General features: G+C 46.8%; 8 protein-coding genes across 8 annotated transcripts; 3 read left to right on the top strand and 5 right to left on the bottom strand.

The window, feature by feature from the left end:
- Nucleotides 1-298: 298 nt before the first annotated feature.
- TRUGW13939_10460 (uncharacterized protein) lies at nt 299-1,487 on the top strand (the record flags this gene model as incomplete). The annotated part of the gene is made up of 5 exons (XM_035493572.1): nt 299-356; nt 405-452; nt 514-560; nt 611-809; nt 880-1,487. 5 exons carry the CDS (start codon nt 299-301, stop codon nt 1,485-1,487), a joined length of 960 nt encoding a protein of 319 aa, XP_035349465.1.
- Nucleotides 1,488-3,178: 1,691 nt separating this feature from the next.
- On the bottom strand, nt 3,179-3,640 carry TRUGW13939_10459 (uncharacterized protein; the record flags this gene model as incomplete). The annotated part of the gene is made up of 1 exon (XM_035493571.1): nt 3,179-3,640. The coding sequence occupies one exon, from the start codon at nt 3,638-3,640 to the stop codon at nt 3,179-3,181; it is 462 nt and encodes a 153-aa protein (XP_035349464.1).
- Nucleotides 3,641-4,391: 751 nt separating this feature from the next.
- TRUGW13939_10458 (uncharacterized protein) lies at nt 4,392-6,876 on the top strand (the record flags this gene model as incomplete). Its single annotated transcript, XM_035493570.1, has 5 exons — nt 4,392-4,778; nt 4,849-4,948; nt 5,011-5,449; nt 6,030-6,058; nt 6,116-6,876. 5 exons carry the CDS (start codon nt 4,392-4,394, stop codon nt 6,874-6,876), a joined length of 1,716 nt encoding a protein of 571 aa, XP_035349463.1.
- A 284-nt stretch (nt 6,877-7,160) lies between these two features.
- On the bottom strand, nt 7,161-7,967 carry TRUGW13939_10457 (uncharacterized protein; the record flags this gene model as incomplete). The annotated part of the gene is made up of 1 exon (XM_035493569.1): nt 7,161-7,967. One exon carries the CDS (start codon nt 7,965-7,967, stop codon nt 7,161-7,163), a length of 807 nt encoding a protein of 268 aa, XP_035349462.1.
- A 777-nt stretch (nt 7,968-8,744) lies between these two features.
- On the bottom strand, nt 8,745-11,197 carry TRUGW13939_10456 (uncharacterized protein; the record flags this gene model as incomplete). The annotated part of the gene is made up of 2 exons (XM_035493568.1): nt 8,745-10,877; nt 10,988-11,197. 2 exons carry the CDS (start codon nt 11,195-11,197, stop codon nt 8,745-8,747), a joined length of 2,343 nt encoding a protein of 780 aa, XP_035349461.1.
- A 1,451-nt stretch (nt 11,198-12,648) lies between these two features.
- Nucleotides 12,649-15,387, top strand: TRUGW13939_10455 (uncharacterized protein; the record flags this gene model as incomplete). The annotated part of the gene is made up of 8 exons (XM_035493567.1): nt 12,649-12,760; nt 12,823-12,877; nt 12,932-12,972; nt 13,036-13,210; nt 13,271-13,745; nt 13,794-14,272; nt 14,334-14,845; nt 14,903-15,387. The coding sequence occupies 8 exons, from the start codon at nt 12,649-12,651 to the stop codon at nt 15,385-15,387; spliced, it is 2,334 nt and encodes a 777-aa protein (XP_035349460.1).
- Nucleotides 15,388-15,828: 441 nt separating this feature from the next.
- On the bottom strand, nt 15,829-16,413 carry TRUGW13939_10454 (uncharacterized protein; the record flags this gene model as incomplete). The annotated part of the gene is made up of 4 exons (XM_035493566.1): nt 15,829-16,000; nt 16,070-16,126; nt 16,185-16,273; nt 16,327-16,413. 4 exons carry the CDS (start codon nt 16,411-16,413, stop codon nt 15,829-15,831), a joined length of 405 nt encoding a protein of 134 aa, XP_035349459.1.
- Nucleotides 16,414-17,439: 1,026 nt separating this feature from the next.
- TRUGW13939_10453 (uncharacterized protein) lies at nt 17,440-18,012 on the bottom strand (the record flags this gene model as incomplete). The annotated part of the gene is made up of 2 exons (XM_035493565.1): nt 17,440-17,705; nt 17,772-18,012. The coding sequence occupies 2 exons, from the start codon at nt 18,010-18,012 to the stop codon at nt 17,440-17,442; spliced, it is 507 nt and encodes a 168-aa protein (XP_035349458.1).
- Nucleotides 18,013-18,121: the final 109 nt, after the last annotated feature.

The raw sequence follows: 18,121 nt of genomic DNA, 5'->3' as shown, positions 1-18,121 counted from the left end.
CCCTTATCGATCATTTCACATTGCGTTATTTTGTCTAATAATTTGATTGTGCATAGCTCTTGGCTTTTCTTGTCCCTTGTCACTCAAATTCCAGCGAGGTTAGAAATTATTTGTGCCCTAAATACAGTAGGTTGCTTTATTTCTCTGGCACATCATATCCAGGACTGATCATTTTCCTTCACGTCTTCACCACCTCTCTTTACTGTACTACTGTCCATGCTTCAGCCTTGTTATTTCTTGAATTATACTTTACTATAATCTGAAAAATACTCCTAAGGGAAGTCTATACAAGAAAAAAATGTCTCAGCGAGGTAGTCCTGGAAAGAAAGCCACAGCGGCGACGACAACCCTGATCGGTATGTATACTATTCTATCGTTTGATAGCAAATACTAAACGTACCCAGCCGGTGGAGGAGCAGGAATGAGTGAGGTACTTGCGTGTCATCCACTTGGTAAGTCTGTAATGTTAGTGATGTTCCTATAGTCAAGATAGCTAACCTGTTGTCTTCCTAGACACCATAAAAGTCCGCATGCAGTTGTCGCGAAAAGCCGGACTCGGGGTAAGGAATACCGCCGTTTTCCCAGTGAACTGCAAACTGATTGAGAGAAGTTATCATCAAAAGGAATGGTTGGCACTGCAGGCGAAATAATCAAAAATGAGTCTCCTCTGGGTTTATATAGAGGTCTAGGTGCTGTCATAGGGGGTATTATCCCCAAGATGGCAATCCGGTTTACTTCATATGAATACTACAAACGGCTCTTGTCCGACCGACAGACGATGGAAATTTCAAGGAAAGGGACGTTTATTGGTATGACTTACTCCACCCAGGACAATAACGATATGAAATAAAAAACATTCTAACTTTGTTTGACTTTTAGCTGGCCTGGCTGCTGGCGTTACTGAAGCCGTGACGGTTGTCAACCCGACTGAAGTGGTCAAAATCCAGCTCCAAGCTCCACACATAAGCCCTACAGGGCAAATTGTTCCGAAATATCGAAGCACCTTTCATGCCATCTCCTCCATCGTTCGACAGGAAGGTGTTGGGTTTCTTTATCGCGGTGTGACTCTGACTGCTTTGCGCCAGGGCACAAACCAAGCTGCCAACTTCACCGTCTATTCGGAGCTCAAGTCTATCTTGCAGCGCTTACAACCACAATATAGTGAAAGGGGAGAGCTCCCGTCATATCAGACTACTGTAATTGGGCTGATATCGGGAGCGATGGGCCCGTTTTCAAATGCTCCTATTGACACTATTAAGACCCGGCTGCAGCAGACCCCTCCGGTGCCAGGACAAAGCAGTCTATCGCACATGGCCAGAATTGCCACTGATATACTACAGAAGGAAGGCTTCCGATCTTTTTACAAGGGAATCACACCTCGCGTCATGCGGGTAGCTCCCGGCCAGGCAGTCACCTTTACTATGTATGAGTTTCTCAAAGGCAAAATTGAGAACTCAGAGTTCGTGTCTTTGAAACAGACTATTTGAATGGCGGGCATATTCTTAGTTTGCTGGCGTGATGGTTTTTTTTTTTGCTGGAGTTTTTTAGACCTTTTTGCCCCGGCATGACTTGACTTATTTATGTAGATAGACTTTCATACTTTTACTTAGATGGAAATTAACCAAAGGAATTTTTACTATTACACAGCTGAGAGGAAACATGTGTGGTAAATCTATGTTTATATTCAATACTATTTACGTAGCCGGAAGAGTCGAGGTTTTCCGATATTATTTGATATCGGTAGCCTCAAATCTGCTCGCAAGGCTAATCTGGCATTATTTCCTCCGTTCATGTTCTCGAGATCAAAAACCAAGTTTAACTGGTATCTAGAAGGGTTTCGTTCCACAGATAGCCGGGTTACCACTGTATAGCAGTGCCGACACATTCTCAGTCAAACGAAGGGTGATTGAGTCTTCAACAGTACTTGACGACAAAACAATGGCAGGTTTATGTCTGACTGATTGAGAGTTGGTGGCGCCTCTCAAGCTTTAGTCGCGCTACCATATGTAAACAAGACTCTCTTCGAATGGTGATACGTGAAAGAAGTACCCGTGACAGCTTCTCGTTGTTCAGGGAAAATTCTGTGCGACGGAGAGCAATGTTGTTGCTCTACATCACGAATAATGGTCGACATATCCATGGCAGCGCCCAAATAGCTCATGGTAGATCATAGACTCGCTTGGGTGGTCTTGCTGTGGTCGTTGAGTAAGCTCGCGAGCTTTTTGTCTCAAAAAGACATGGCCAAGGAAGTGGCTAGAATCAATGTCAATCCACAGCCAGCCGGTAAGATGAAGCGAAAAAAGGACTAGCCTCTGATAGATACAACAACATCTAGTGCGGTGGACTCGAGAAAGCAACGGAAAAGCGAGACGGATAAACGAACCGCCTTTTATCGGCCGATTTTTTCCTCAACAGGCTGTTAGATAATGGCTAGTAATATCATGCATAATGACCAAAATAGAAAAAGCATATACCCTGGCGATATGCTCTCATTTGGGAGTATCGGCTGATGCGGCAACTTCAATTGACTGTGAAATGTGGCCGGCGTTTGCCGCGTGGCTTTTTTGCGGATGAGATGCTCGTAACATGATTCTCTTCGTGATCTTCCATCCTGTCCGTCGTACTCCTGGTAATGAGGATTTTAGGTGGATCGAGGATGTCTTCCTCGGATGGGTTTTCTCGTCTCGACCGGAAGCACATATTCCGTGATTGGGCGACCTGTCGCGGTCGCAAGTCAAGTTTTAAATAATCCCTCCTTATTTCATCAAAGTTCCGAAAAACTAGTATGACTTATGTATTTAAGTGGTTACCGTGCCATCAAATATATACTTGGTACCAAGTCTTTGGGGCTATGTAGGGCCATGATGTCATGCGTGAGGCTGATTGCTAGTATCGGGCCAAATCGCTCAGATCAACACCAGTAGGATTCTTCATTCGCGCTTGCGCCTCGTAAACAAGGTCACCAGGCCAAAGTAGCGCTTCCTTTGCCTTGGTGCGGTTAGACCCCTGGAGACTGTCTTCGTGGAGGCGGGTTTAGTAGAACACATGGCAATGTTTTTAAAGTTTTTAGGGTTGCTAAATTCGGGCCAGTCAGTACTCAGTACATTAATGAATTGGCGCATTGTAGTAAAATATCAATTGATATCTATCTGGCTTCATGGTCAATGGATAATACACTTTAGCTTTTAGCTCTGTTTTCCCTTGCCCTTTTCATTAGCACCATGAGACCGTCGCCTGTGGCCTTGCTGTCCAGGAACTCGATGGTGCGAACGATCTTCTCCCCACTCGGATCAAACGTGAACAAAAAGATGTATTCCCCTTCATAGTCCCAGTTGGCTATTGAAGCGTCTTTGGCGCCTTCACGAAAGATGGTACGGCTTGTTGCCCAGACAGTAACCGAGTTACTGCTTTCACTTTCGATGTATTCCTTCGCGAAGACGGGAAAACCAGTCATCACATAGTCAAGGCCAGAATGGTGGTCCAGGAATCCCTGCTTGCCGAAGGGACCGGGAGGATTGAGTGAAGATGGTGCGAATTCGTGATAGTAGTCGTCAGAGAGAATGGTTTCGAGGATCTTTACGTCCAATGTCGCAAAGTGACCAATGAACTTTTTAGCTGTCTTTAAACGAGTAGACTCCATAATAAATTGTGAATTCGTCGAAGGATTAAACAGTAATATAATACTTGAAAGAAAGTGATATGAATGGTAGTGAATGAGTTTCCCTAGTCTATGACAGCCAATTTATATTGTACTGACTAGTCATTATTGGTTGCAAGATTACAGTTGATTGCGACTAGAGCGAAACGTGCTGCTTTTCCAGTATTTGCCTCAACAATAGCAAAGGTCTAACAATTCCGATAAGTCCGATAAAACCGAAATAGGCCTGCGAGATCATCGTGGAATTCAAACTGAACACGAACAGTATCTATTATTAAGCAGTTTGTTTAAGAGTCCGCTAATCGAATAGTTAAATGACTCATTCATGTATCCACCTAGAGGTATGCCGCATGGTTCTCGTCGGAGTCTGGCGTGGTGTCGAAATTCCTGATAGGTGTGAAAATAAGTGTTCAATAGCTCATGTCAGCACTTACTATTTATGACTATATTATCTAGTTCCTATAAGGCCCATGAGCTACAGCAGTCCTATGAAACCCGAGCATCGAGTGCCGGGCGAAGACGACCTACTACTAGACATGGCTAGGTCGAAGATTTAACAATCCCGCTCAAGCGAGAAAGGCTGTTGCCTGCGAGGCTGCTAGTCCTATAAATACGAAAGCGCCCGTCTCCCCACGCGGGGTTCTTTATAATCCATTCAGACCCTTCCATGCAGCGAGAAGAACGTTTCTGAGCAGTCAATATTACCCTGTAAGTCACGTAGCAATAGACAAAAATGGCATCCACTCCAGCTCCTCCACAGGAGAAAACTTTCCGCAACCTCGCTACCAACCAAGCGGCCAATTATGCAGCTACCCGCAAAGGTTATCCACCAGCCCTGATCAACTATATCGTAAACCATCATCGTGCTACTGGGGGAAATACCAAGCTGCTATTGGACGTGGGATGTGGCCCTGGAAACTCGACTCAGGCCCTTGCGCCACATTTTGACCAAGTCTTTGGCGCAGACCCCGGAGAAGGCATGATCAAAGCGGCCAAGGAACTAGGTGGGGTATCAGGTACTGGAAATCCTATCAAATTTCGGATTTGTTTGGCGGAGGAGTTGGACAAGCTCGAGGAGCCCGAGTGCGGCTCTGTTGATATGATTAACGTGACTGCGGCGGTATGTCCACATGGGCTACTTATTTCCTATTCAGGTAATTATCATGTCAGAGTTGGCTAATTCAGCATAGATCCATTGGTTTGATGTACCAAAATTCTGGGCCAGTGCGGCAAAAATGTTGAAACCAGGAGGCACGATCTCTGTGTGGAACATCTTCCCAACAAATCCAAGTGAGCAACTGTATTTTGACGGCTCATGCGCTGAGACTTTGAACTGAGACGTATGAATATAGGCACTCCATATGCAAACAACGAAAAAGTTCAGGAGATTATGGATCACTTTTCAGATGTCGTTCTGGGTCCTTATGTGACTCCTGGAAGCAAGCTGTCGAAAAACGGATACAATGGTCTAAATTTACCATGGGACCAGCCTGAAACAGCCTCTTTGTTCGACAAGGAAAGTTTTTTGGAGGAGCGGTGGTATTCTAATGACTTAGAGTCCAAAAAAATGGGCTTTTTTGGTGGTCTTGCTCAGGATCAGTGGACTCTCACGGCTGTCAAAGCGATGTTGGGAACCATGAGTCCTGTAATCAGGTGGCGTGAGGCCCATCCAGACTTGGCTGGTACAGACCAGGATTGTGTTGACGTAGTTATACGGCAACTATGCGATGCCATCGGAGCACCGAACGCACTGAAGGATGGTACAACCATGTCTGGCGGTATGGGGATTGTGTTGTTTTGCCTGAAGCGGGCTGCTTGAGATATTTATCAACCGCAAAACGACACCTTAGATTTTGTTGTTTTATGCAAGGGAATTCAGACGTATAATGTCATCAAACCTGTTCAAATCGGCACCCACGTCTATATACGAATTGATATATTGTTTGTCGTCGATGTTGACTTTCTAATGCTGGAGCAAAGCAACTGCGGAAATAAAAAATTTGTTAGGTGATATTCTAGAAGAATAAAATACGCAAGCGTATTATGACTGGAAGAGGTCAAGTTCCGCTTGCTACATTGTGATACCAAAGCATATATCAGCCGGCAATTTCTTAGAACCGGACAATATCTTGTTCTCGGTACGAAAAGATAAACACCCCGGGAATGGCCAAAGAAATATCCCAATAAATATATATATCATAAAGAGAGGTCGGCGTCATTGCGACTGAATTTATACCGAACACCCAACTAGGTACCGCCCCGGCTTTGTGAAAAAGGAAGATTGCCGCTTCATAAACCAAGATCCTTCAATTACCTGTTTGCTGGAAAAAAGAACCCGAAGCTCACGGCCAATTATTCAAGTTTGCGCCAGAAGAAGTTTGAACACAAATATGGAACTGGGTAAGAGGCTGTAATATATCTGGCTGTACGAGTTTATCTGACACTGTGCGGTTTTAGGGACCCCCGATGTGGACGCCGCAACCCCATCGAACATTGCCAGTGCTGACGCAGAAGGAATGGCACTGGAAAACATACACGCAAGAAGCCATCCTTGTGTCATCAAGTGGTTTGCGTTCAAAAAACGAGCCTGGATGTCTGGATATGAAACGAGTCTTGTGAAAGAGCCTGACTACTCCGCCAACTCTGGGGAACCGATGAAACTAAGGCATCCAGGAATAAGTGAGAAAGGGGGCTTGGCATCTCAATTGAAACGCCCAAGAGCTCCAGAGCTCTCTCTTGCAAATGACGATATCATCATGCCGGACAGCCCGGTCATCGAAACCAACGAACCTGGAACAAGCGATGGGAACCTCCACAGCAATTACGGGGAGACCGTTCTTACTTCTCGACCTCGTAAAAGAATAAGATCCGCTGAACCTCATGCTGGTGCTTCCTCGGCAAATGAGGTAATTAACTGGGATGGAAAGAATGGGAACAACGACAGCGAGGAAAACGATGAAGATAAAGAAAACAGGTACCCAACAGGGAGGCCGTTCACCAATGGCGCCCTGTTTGACGGTAGACAAAAAAGAAATCCTCTGGGAAGCCACAAGTCTAAGGGATACCTCGACATTTTCAGCAAAGTTAATGCCTCAACCAGTTCCCCTAAGCAAAAAATCGATATGCAGTGGAAGGTGCTCGATGACAGGGTTAACCGTACATTGCGACAGTTTCGTGGTTGTTATCGCCACCAGCCAGATTGGGAATACGAGATTTAATGAGGTGCTCTGCCCATGGAGGTCTTTGGATGATCGAGATGCTGTGTTTTGAATTGACTTGCTAATGTGCGTTGGAAAAATCGTATGGGTGCATACTTGTTTGGAAGGAAATTATAGAATCATTTGTATTAATTCATGGAAAGGAACATCCTTATGCAATTATCTGGATACAATCATGCTCCTTGAAAAATGAAACCTTCTAAAGTGCCGTCCAGATATGATTACCGTGTTCAAAACCTCCCAGTAGAGAAGACTTGATACACCACTCTCGCTTCCAGAACAATCTATTTGGGCCACTGCTTTTGTGGTGGCCCAGGGTTAGTTGGATAACGAGTGTAAGGTGTGGCACTTGGAGGACCCCAGATTGACTGCTGATCATAGGATGCATATGGAGGTGTGCTCATCTGGGGGTAATTCTGCTGCTGCTGCTGCTTCTGATTCGGCGCTGGAGGACCAAGGGAGCTCTTCAGTATTGCGATACATCCAAGCAAAGAAGCCCCCTTGTGAGCCACCTGGCTAACCATGATAGTCTTGATGTGCGCATCCATTTTCTTGTTCCAGGCGATTTTTGTAAACTCCTCCGGATAATGCGTCTTGGTCTCTTGTTTGATGAAGTCAAAGTAATTCTTTAGCTTCATCGGACACCAGACTTTATCGTAGTTGTTCTTGCGACATGCTTCACTTTTCGATGCATAATCCTTCTCGAGACTCTCACACATGCTGAACCAATTGTTGCTCAAATGTTTCTGCCTCTTCTCTTGATCTGCCAAGTTTGCACGCACGTCTTGTGTCACTTCCCAGCCAAGAAAACGAGCAACGAGTTCGTCTCTTCCTATATCATATGGTTGTTGTACTGGTTGTTGTTGTTGTTGCTGTTGTTGCTGTTGTTGCCGATTCGCTGGTGTCGTTGCGGAATTGTAGGCGAGATGCTGGGGCGTCGACGCTGGGCTAAAAGGATTCGAAGCATCTCCCAAATACGGAGCAGGTCTTCCATGAGAATGACTGGTGTTTTGGCTGTTGTAATTAGACTGCCACCTGTCTGGCCGGGCTCCTGAAAAGGGATAACGAGGCCCAAAAGGTCGGTCTGCCATTTGGCTGCGTGATCGTAAAATGTAATCTCAAAGAGTGATGCGAGAAAATTTTTGAGGAAAGCAAAAAAATCAATGATGAGTCAAGAGACAAGCGAAGCTACGAAAACAAGGCCAATGTGCCATATTGCTCCGCCTTGGAGATCACCGACTATCACGTGTCTTTGTCAACAAAGGACAGCACCGGCTTGAAGTTTTAAACATGGTCACCGAAACTCTTTGTTGATTGTGAAAATTTGGCGTTACGGAGCACTTCGAGTGCAGACCGGGAACTCCTTCTGATAGTTATGAATTTGGGAGTGCACATGGGCATCAATTGATGTTCTGTCATCCCAGCTTACCACATTGAAGTTGACTACATATGTAGGTACGCAGTTGTATATTGATACACATGCAGTTGCTAAAATTTCAATCTTGAAGACGGGCTTATATTTGGTTTGACTATTCCTAGTACAATTATTATAGCCCTCACTCGGAGTTCATTTCGTCCCTGTGCTCCACATGCGTAGAAATGGTAATCTTTTCGATAAGGACAGCAAGAACATTATAAATTAGTGGCTGGTTGGCATAAAAGAGCGTGGCTTCGTCAGTCGTTTAACAATAACCATAAAACAAAACCCGGAAAACTGCGCCCAAAAATGAAGTAAAGTAGTAATCTAGATCTGACGAAACATATGCGTAAAGGATTGTGGGTATAATATGAATATCAATGAAAAAAGTTCCATATAATTTACGCCATGAAATTAAAATTTGCGAATTTTCCCGTAGAATGCGAGAAAACTAGAGGAAAGTAGTCATCAGCCCCAATGCAAAGCAGAATGGGACTAGCCACCGAGTAGAAACCGCGCGTGTGAGAGGAGCAGCACCAGGGAACACTGGTGTTGTGGAGCTCGGTGATGCTGGACCAGAGCGAGTAGGTATTTGGCTTCCACTGGGACTGACACTGCCAGAGGTGGGACTTTGGCTATTAGGAGCACTTCCCCCATTGCCTGGGAGTGCTGTGGTAGTGGAAATTGTTGTTGTAGAAGCAAGACTACTGATGCCTCCGCTGGATATGCTTCCAGTACCACTGCTAGTGCTACTTGATCCCGTGCTTGTTGGTCCCGTGCTTGTTGATGCGGTTGTGGAGATTTGAGGACCGGTAGTCCCTCCGCTAGTTGAAATACTTTGGGTGCCACTAGTAGATGATACTGAACTGGTCGACACTGTCGTCGTGAAGCTAGTGCTGGAACTAGTCGAAGGCGGGACAGATGTGCTGATAGAAGTTTTAGAAGTTGTCACTGTGCTAGTTGTAGTTGTTGAAGACCTCGATACTGAGGTAGTCTCGGAGATACTGGTTCGTGTAGTAGTCGTACTGCCTGTAGAAACCCCTATAGGTACAGTAGGTTTCGTCACTGACACACTGGTTGAAGTGGTCGTCGTCGTTGTGGTAGTACTGGTTATTGTACTGCAATAATCTAGGTATTGTTGGAAATCTGGCAATGGAAATATTTTGTTCTTGTCGGACGCGTGGAACTCAATGCAAGCGTGGCAGCTGTTCACGTCACCCAAAAACATCGAGGTGAGACAAAGGGCTGGGGTTTTCCCCACACTTTGGCCAACAGTTTCTGCATCGTCACATTCTTGGTAGCATGCGGCTGGATAAGTGTCTCCACCACCTTGTTGTCTCTTCTTCAGTATACCGGTGTCGACATCGATTTCAACTTCAAGCCAAAGATCAAGGTCATCGTATGTCACTTCTGTCCCCCTTGGAAAAGTGAATACGCTGTAATTAAGCCCAAAGTTCTTCGGGTCGAGATTAAAGTATCCGGGAGTCACAGGGTATGTGCCAACTTTGTCTGATTTGTACCCATCACCCCATGTTTTGTCAGGATCCGGGATAAGATTCGGGCTTGGGATACATTCATCCGGTGAACAGTAGTATGTATCGGCTGGTGGGCCCGATTCAAAGTTGCAATCACCACCACCAGGCGGTTTGTTCTTTGGATGGCATAGGAAGCCGGGCTTGCAACCCCAGGTGTAGTCTGTTGGTAGAGGTCCTGGTGCTGTGTAGGTAGGGTTGACAATGCGGCTTGGACAGACTGAGATGCTGTATGAAGTAGTAGTTGTAACTGGTTTAGTAACCACCGTAGTGACGGTACTTGTGGTTCCTGGAAGACTACTTGTGATAGTGACCGTATTTGGTGGTAGAGTCACAATAGACTTGGAAACCGTAATCGTACTACCAGGAAGTGTACTAACATCGGTGATAGTGGATGCAGGCAGAGTTGTTGTATATGTTGTACTGACGGTTGTAAGAATCGTTGCTGTTGCCGTAGTAGCATCGGTGACAGTTACTGACGCAGTTTCTGTCTCGGAGTCTGTTATCGTTCTGACACTAGGCGTCAGAGTTACCGAGACAGTGTTGGTCACTGGATATGTGACTGTTGTTGGGTTCAAAACAGTGTCGGTGATGATATCGGTAACAGTAGCAGTACTAACTGAAATGCTCGTGGTGCATATTGTGGCTGTAGCTGTAAATGTAATATCGGTTGTTGCAGTTGTAGTGATCGTATCAGAAATCGTGGTTGGGACTGTTGATGTGAGTACCGTTGTATACGTAGTGATATAGGTAGTAGTCACAGTATAGCTAATCGGGGAAACAGGATAAGTACTAATGCTTGTAGTCGTGGTGTCGGTTTCTGTACATGTGCATTCAGTTTCGGTTATAATATCGGTAGTGTAAAAGGTGCTGGTGCTGGTAAAGTCGATTTCACTATAAGATTCAACGACTGCAGGAGCGTAAGTTGCCAACGGTGCGCTACTTGTTATTGGTGGTGAGGTCAAAGTCGCAACAGGACTTGATGTCGAGGTAGCAGGCCCAGCATCCACGTACGAAACAGAGTCTGAATAGAACTGCGTTACGGTCACGGTCTAGATGTTTACATTAGTATGTTCCTTCGTCCTCATGGATTGGATAATCATACGGCAGCAGTGGTCGGCGTCTGGCAGCGAGTGATTCGTTAGTGGATGATTCAACAGACGGTGAAGCGGCGTACCAATGTGACAGTAACTGTCTCAGCAGGCGAGCCAAAGCTTTGTGTTGTTGTTTCAGTGACCGTGAGGGTACTAGCAACACATGGAGCCGACACCGAATACTGTCGTCGCGCTAGATATCCAGCTTGCGTGTGCTGGGGTTGAGCTACCCATGCTGCTGCCAGGCCCAAGTGAGGTAGGAACAGTGTCCACCGCATGATAGGCGAGCTTGTCCAAATGTTTTGTGATGCGCAATTGTATCTGGAAACAGCAATACAGGTGCAAGGAACAGAGCGAACAAAAGGACTCGACAGAAAGCTAGCCCTCGAAACGTGCGTTGAGGTGCCACATACTATTTAGCTAATGGCTCTCTGAAGAAATTCGTGGCAGGACAATAATAGCTTGAAAACAAACATTCCCCTCACTTCCCAATGCTACGGTGCCTAAGCCATAGTTGCATAAGTTCGCGAATCAGATACCAAACTAATCAGGTCAGCCTTGTAGGTTAGCAAAAAAAAAAAAAAAAGGCTAGTTATTTTTGCTAGTGATAGTACGAATTAACCCACTTGGCTCCGCGCCGGTTCTTCACTAGGCTGAGGTAGCACGAACACGATGACAGCTTACTTGCTAGCTGCACCGAACGGCAGGGATAATTGGAAGCAGCGTTCCCCTCATTTGTCCGGGTGGTCTCGTTGTCTCGGAAGATTTCTTCAGAAAACTGCATCTGGTACGTCGTAGTATATTGGGTATTGGATGGAGCAGCCAACAAGGCGCTACATGTGGATGCAATTCGCGCTCTGTCTCTCCTGCAACCCTGAAAGCTTGTGTCAGCATATTTAGTTCGGATAGAAAAAGTCGGATTCCCCGAGTATGGATGGCACCATGGTGACGCGGACGCAGACACCACGGACTTGGGTAGGCGAACGGGATCTGAGTCCCTCAAAAATACTTCATTGGGCCGAATATGCCCGGCTGAATGTGAGAGATACAGCAGAGCCCATGCTCTGCCGAATAACATGGGGATGAGATGTTTTTTAATTGGCTCATTGGGCTTCTTCAGCTGATCAATATCCCGAATCGGATAGACTGGCAGGGACGAGCTTCTGTTAGCCGCATGCTAGGACCCATCTGTCAACAATAATAATGGCTTGCGAGTCGGAGGCAACGGCCGAAGTGGGCCGGTAGTCCATACTAGAACCCATCAAAGGCGGTCAATAATTCGAGTCAGATATGGGCTAGGAGCATCTAGAGCTGGCGCTAGGATGATGCCACAGACGCTGTGCCATCACGCATTAGGAAGTCTGTTCGAGCTGAGAAGGCGGATTTGTCATGTCTGCGCCCAATGGAGCCTGTCCATGCAAAAACAAAGCGGGATGTCTGCTTTCAATAATAATGCGCTGTACACGAAGCTCGCACCATGGGCTATTCCGCTAGATCGTATCTGGCATTTATTGACCGGCCTTCCCCGCTCTGATTCCAACTGCAGAAAAGGTCAGATGTAACGGTGGGCTGGTGAGAAGGTGGCCCAGTTGAGCCTCACCGAAATGCCTCTAGCATCCCACCTGCACGAATTCCCATGTTAGATGAAAACACGCGCGCTGGCCTGCCCCACGCCAAGGAAACAACATCATCTTGTCTCGTCAATTGAAAGAGAAGGAGGACTGCAGCGATGCGGTTGTCGGTGGCGGGCTTTGTCGTGGCTGTCGGGCGAGCATCAGCGATCGGTTGGGAGTCGGATGTGTGGCAGAACGTCTCGATGTGCAACTGGGCTGAGGCTCGCGGTACGTACCTCTGATCCTGGGATAGCATTTGCAGCCGAAGCTGGAGCTGACGATGTGAGCAGCAAACATCATCCGCGACACGGTGTATGTGGACGGAGGAAACCTGTATTGGGTCCCGTGAGTGCAGTCGAGCAGTTCGCGGCACGTCGCGCCTTCCTAACTCGGCAGCAGAGGCCTGACCAACGGACAATGGGGCCACCCGGCGAAAGACAGTGCGTGATGGCTTCACTTTTTCTCTCTTCCTTCTTCTGCTGATCAGCCGTGCGTGCCCCCAGACAACATCGATGGCGCGACATACACCCTCGCTCTCGGCCAGCCGTTCAACCAGTCGTCCAACCTCACGGCCTTGTTCCAGCAAATGCCTTCGCTCGGCGGTCGGGCGTCGAACTTTGCCCCGAACTACGTCGATGGCGCCATGTTTGCAACCGAGGATGAGATGATTCTCTACGGGTACGCTCTCTATATTGCGTCTGGCGGACCGGCTTTTCTGACCTGAAACGTGTTCTACAGCGGGCTTTTGAGCAGCTCCATCACCTCCAGCCCACCACCCGACAACGTGGTCCTGTCGTACGAGGCTTACCCATCAGGCTCCGAGTCCCAGCCGAAATTTCTCGACAAGTATCTTCCAGATGGCATGACACGCTACATCACGAATGGCGCGGCTGTCTCCAGTTTGAGTGAGAAGTTGGGGTTTTACTTCAGTGGCATGCGAGGTGCCGAATGGGGATCATTTGTCGCCAATGATGGGTTGGCAAGTACGCCCGCGAATACCTTGATTACAGTCAACATGTCGACCCTCGGCCAGGAAACGTGGTCCAACAGCTCATTGCGCAGTAGCTCTCGGAGTATCCCCGCTCGAGCCAACGCGGAAATCCAATGGCTTCCAGTGGGAGACCAAGGCGTCCTGGTTGCTGTCGGTGGCGTCATTAACCCAGTATCCCTTACCGTTGTTCAGGGGCTCAACGATTCCCAACTCGCCGCCAGTGTAGGTGTACGAGCTTTGTCTTCGTAACGGCGCTAATATTGGCTATAGAAAGCAACCAGTCCAACATTCATGAAAACCGTTTCCGTTTATGATGTCGCCAGCCAGAAATGGTATCAGCAGAACACAACTGGAGATGTCCCACCGCAGCTCACACTTTTTTGCTCTGTTCTAGCCATTGCTGAAGATCGTTCCTCCTTCAACATACACATTTACGGCGGGTACGATGGACTCCAAAGCAACAGCACGCCTTCAGATGATGTATACATTCTGTCCGTACCACAGTTTGTCTGGACACATGCGTATACTGGTAATTCAAGCCATGGTCGAACCGGTCACAAGTGTCTATCGATATACCCAGACCAAATGATGATCATAGGGGGGATTTTTCAGAACCAGCAGTATACCTGCCTGGACAAGATCATAGAAATATTCAACCTAAACAAACTTGGCTTCCAGGACACCTACGATCCTCGGATCTGGGATGATTATCGAGTCCCCGACACGGTCACAGCAAACATTGGCGGGAAGTGAGTTCAATGCTAGATGATCTCGTTGCTTTTGTCCATGCTTACTTTTTCTGTTTCTTAGTGAAAACGGAAGTGCGACAATGCTGTCGCCGAAATCTTCTTGGGACGACGAAGAGCTATCCAGTATCTTTTCGACTCAATATACAAAGACGATCCCAAAATACTATCCTTATCAGTTGCAGGGTCCGAACACCACCACAACTTCTAGTCCGACCGCAGCTCCAAGTATCTCCGTTGGAAGCGCGGGTGGAGGAGGTTTACCCACCTGGGTTGCTCCGGTTCTAGGTGTCGTGCTAGGATTGATCGTTGTGGCCGCAGCGGCCATCATCTTTCTGCTTTGGTGGCGCAAAAAAGGCTCTAGGAATCGGGCCGCTAGCGACACCCAAGGAAGTGCAGCTGGGCTCAAAGGATTTGTCCTTCGATGGTTATACGGCACATCTGGGCAGGAAGCCAGATCTAGCAAAGGCCCAACCGAGCTACAAGTAGACGACGATGCTACGACCGTTGTCTCTTCGGCCCGGAATGAACGTCACGCATCCGGAGTCGAGAGTTATGACGTGCATGAAATGGCCGGTATGGCTTTTCATTGTTCCCCGGCGTAGTTTTCAGATATGCTAACCGTATACACAGATCGACGAATGCTTAGTTTCGAGATGGCGACCGATTTCAATAACCCCAGGGACTGGAGCAGATCAAGTTGGTCCCAACCTGAGATATCGCCACCACTCGTATCACCCAACATTGGTGAACTAATGGAAAGAGATCCACTGGACAGCTCTTTGCCAACTCCAGCTTCAGCAGTTGGGCCTCCAACAATGAGACCAACACAGTCACGTACACGCCGCATTAGTGACCGCAGTGACGAGACCGGCATATCCGAATTAGAAGCTTCGGACTCTGTGAGACCGCCGCATAGCCGGCACATGTCAGATAATTCAATTTCTGATGAAAACTCACTGGCGGGTGCGAGTGACGGCAACTCTGTACAAGCAGGATCTGCCGGAGAGCGGCGGCCTCAGTCGCCTGGCACTGCGCGTATCCAGACAGTGCATGAAGTTGATGAGCCTAACAGCTCGAGTATGGTGCGAGGGCAGGGGCCCACCGAACTTGGATAATTTGCTGTTTCTTCACAGTTTGGGGTGAATGAATTTAATGAAATCGTTACGATGTTTGATGATGTGTAATTATACAACAATATTCGCCTGTGAGTTGTGGCTCGATAATTCATAAATTATTCACAATTCTTGGTTATGACTACAATGCTTTGATGTATAAAGCAAGTCTACTTCGAACCTTTCAAGTCTAGAGTTGCGCTTGGTGAAATGGTCAAGGTATTGCACTCACTGATAATGTCAATTTTGCGGGCTCCCTAAATGACAGAATTGAGTATTAAGAATACAAGCTTGCTATCCCCGACTTTTCGACCAGCTCAACGAACACAAACTTGGTCATTTACACCAAAATAGGACGCCCTCACTTGTTGGCTCTGTCTACAGCATCTCGTCCAGATCAATATCCTACATCACAGGCCAGTATTAGTTGTCGTTTCTTCGATCTTATACGGCTGCACAGGAGTCACTCGCCTGAGCGCCCGCGGTAGTGGAAGCAGCAGCACTGCTGCTTGGAATAGAGCACTTGACGCTTCCAAACGAGTTTTTAAGCGAGCCAGTATCCGAGATTCCAGGAGCGCTAAATGTTCCGGCTACGGAGCCAGAGCAGTCGGAAGATCTGTAGGATTTTGCCTGCATCAGCAAGATGCATTTGTGATATAACATAGAGGAAACAAGTATTACTCACGCGTAGACATTGCAGGAAGCGTTCAAGTCGACGGTAGCAGAGCCAACGTGTCCAGTCCTGTTGTGCCACGTCAGTGGTTGAATTAAAGTATCTCAAAGTTTCAGGAGGGTCTTACGATGGGGTGGCGATTGCTTGACAGGCCCCTGCAGCGAAGCTATAGTACGTGTCATAGTCTTGCAAATTGGCGCTACCCCAGATAAAAAGCTGTTTTTGATTACATGTCAGCCCATGTGTTTGAGATGTTGGAGAAGACGTACATCAACGTTATCGCGCTTCTGCAAGGGAGAAGCGATAGCTGGGGTGAGCAGCGGAAGAGCAGCGACGAGAAGTGTTTTAACGAACATGATGAAGACTGTGGACGGTTGGTTGTTTTTTTTTTTATTATTATTTATTTTTTTGAGATGCTGATTCAAGCACCAGAATAAGACTGAAGTCGATGAACCGCTTTTGTGGGATTGCCAAGGTATTTGTCAAGATGCTGGTTACTGACTCACAAAAGTCGTCAAAGTGCGGGAGGCTTCTCTTTTTAACACAGCGAGATAATTAATTCTCATCTCTTGTTCCACAGTCACGTGGGATTCAGTGTCAGTTCATTTCAGTGCTTCAAAGGGTCTCCAGTGTCGGGCGTTGTCCTGTGGAACACGAGAATTCGGTTTTGTTGAGTAGGATAGAACTTCGGTGGCCGACATTGAAATGGCACCTGGGTGCTGTGAAACAGTGGCCATTCCTCTGTGTAGCGCAGATCAGAGTCACGAGGAGTTTTTTTATCACAGATTGGGTGAATTATTTTCGCCCCTGGCTTTTTTCCGAAGATGAAGGATCAGAGTAAGTGACATAGTCAGCTTTGTGACTCTGTTTTACTAATTTTGAGAAGAATTTAAACCCCATTTTTGGATTGACAAAAAAAGAGAAAAAAATATCTAGGTTTTTAAAAACCAGGAAAATTCAGCAGAGCCATTTTTTCAAGTTCTACATGTACCATTTGATCATCGATAATCAGCAAAGGAAGGTTATTTCCGAGGATGAATGAGATAGCATATCCTGCATCTACGGTAGTTGGAGCGATGCCCGAAGTGTAAAGTGAGCTCAATGTAGTAATGGTCATCAATTGATGGTATGACTCTACTAATTCCCCAGGTTTTATGCAGGATCTGATGGTCGTATATGCAGGGGGTCATGGCGACCACCGAGGTAAGCCCTAGAGAAAGCTCACTCTGATTATTCGATGTTCTAGTCAGAACCAGCACGCTGAATACGAATTTTAGATTTCCGGAATTGTCTCAGCCACAAGATATAATTGTCTTCAAAAAATAAATAAATAAATAATAAAGAGTGATTGACAAGCGGAACCGGCACCAGAAAGTAGCAATTTATTTGATACAACCTCCACCCATTGCCGTCTGCGAAACCTTCCACCAGAAAGTCCCTTTGCCATTCAGCTTATTCTGGTTCATCTCTGCATAAAGAACAGGGTTGATCCCTTTTTTGCGCATTTTCTCCTGCTTCTCTGCGGGGATTTTATGGACAGGGTGGTCCGGGTCCGGGATGGCGTTTCTATCATGGAGTTTCTTTGGCGTAATTCCCCATTTCAGGCCGGCAAACGCAGCGGCTTCTACTTGTTTTCTGTAGTATCCGCCTAGATGGTATTTTCAGCCCTGGCTTGCCGTGTTTGGCTATAAAAAAAAAAAAAAGAACAGCTTACTATTGGTATCGGGCACTAGAGTAGTTGCCTGTGAGGCGTTGTCATCCGGGATATCACCTTGATGATCCTTGGTCTGTTTTTTGTCTGTCATATTGGCATGCGACTTTGGAGATTGGGATTCTGCTAGTCGAGTCCGAGAAGCGCCAGTTAAATAGGACACAGCAACAGCTTTTTTGGCCCGTGGCGATCGCTGCACTAACTTGTTATCGCGAACTTGCGCGAAGAGGCTGAGAGTCGACATGAGATAAAATCAAATCAAATCAAATCAAAGCAATGATATCATAACCAACACCCGAGTCGGCTGTGTAGACCGTGGTGGGCCAACGTGACATTTTCTTTGCATTTGTTTT

This window comes from Talaromyces rugulosus, chromosome VI (assembly GCF_013368755.1).
Source record: "Talaromyces rugulosus chromosome VI, complete sequence".
In the NCBI taxonomy this organism is placed as follows: Eukaryota; Fungi; Ascomycota; class Eurotiomycetes; order Eurotiales; family Trichocomaceae; genus Talaromyces; species Talaromyces rugulosus.
This window is presented reverse-complemented; position numbering and strand designations above follow the sequence as displayed.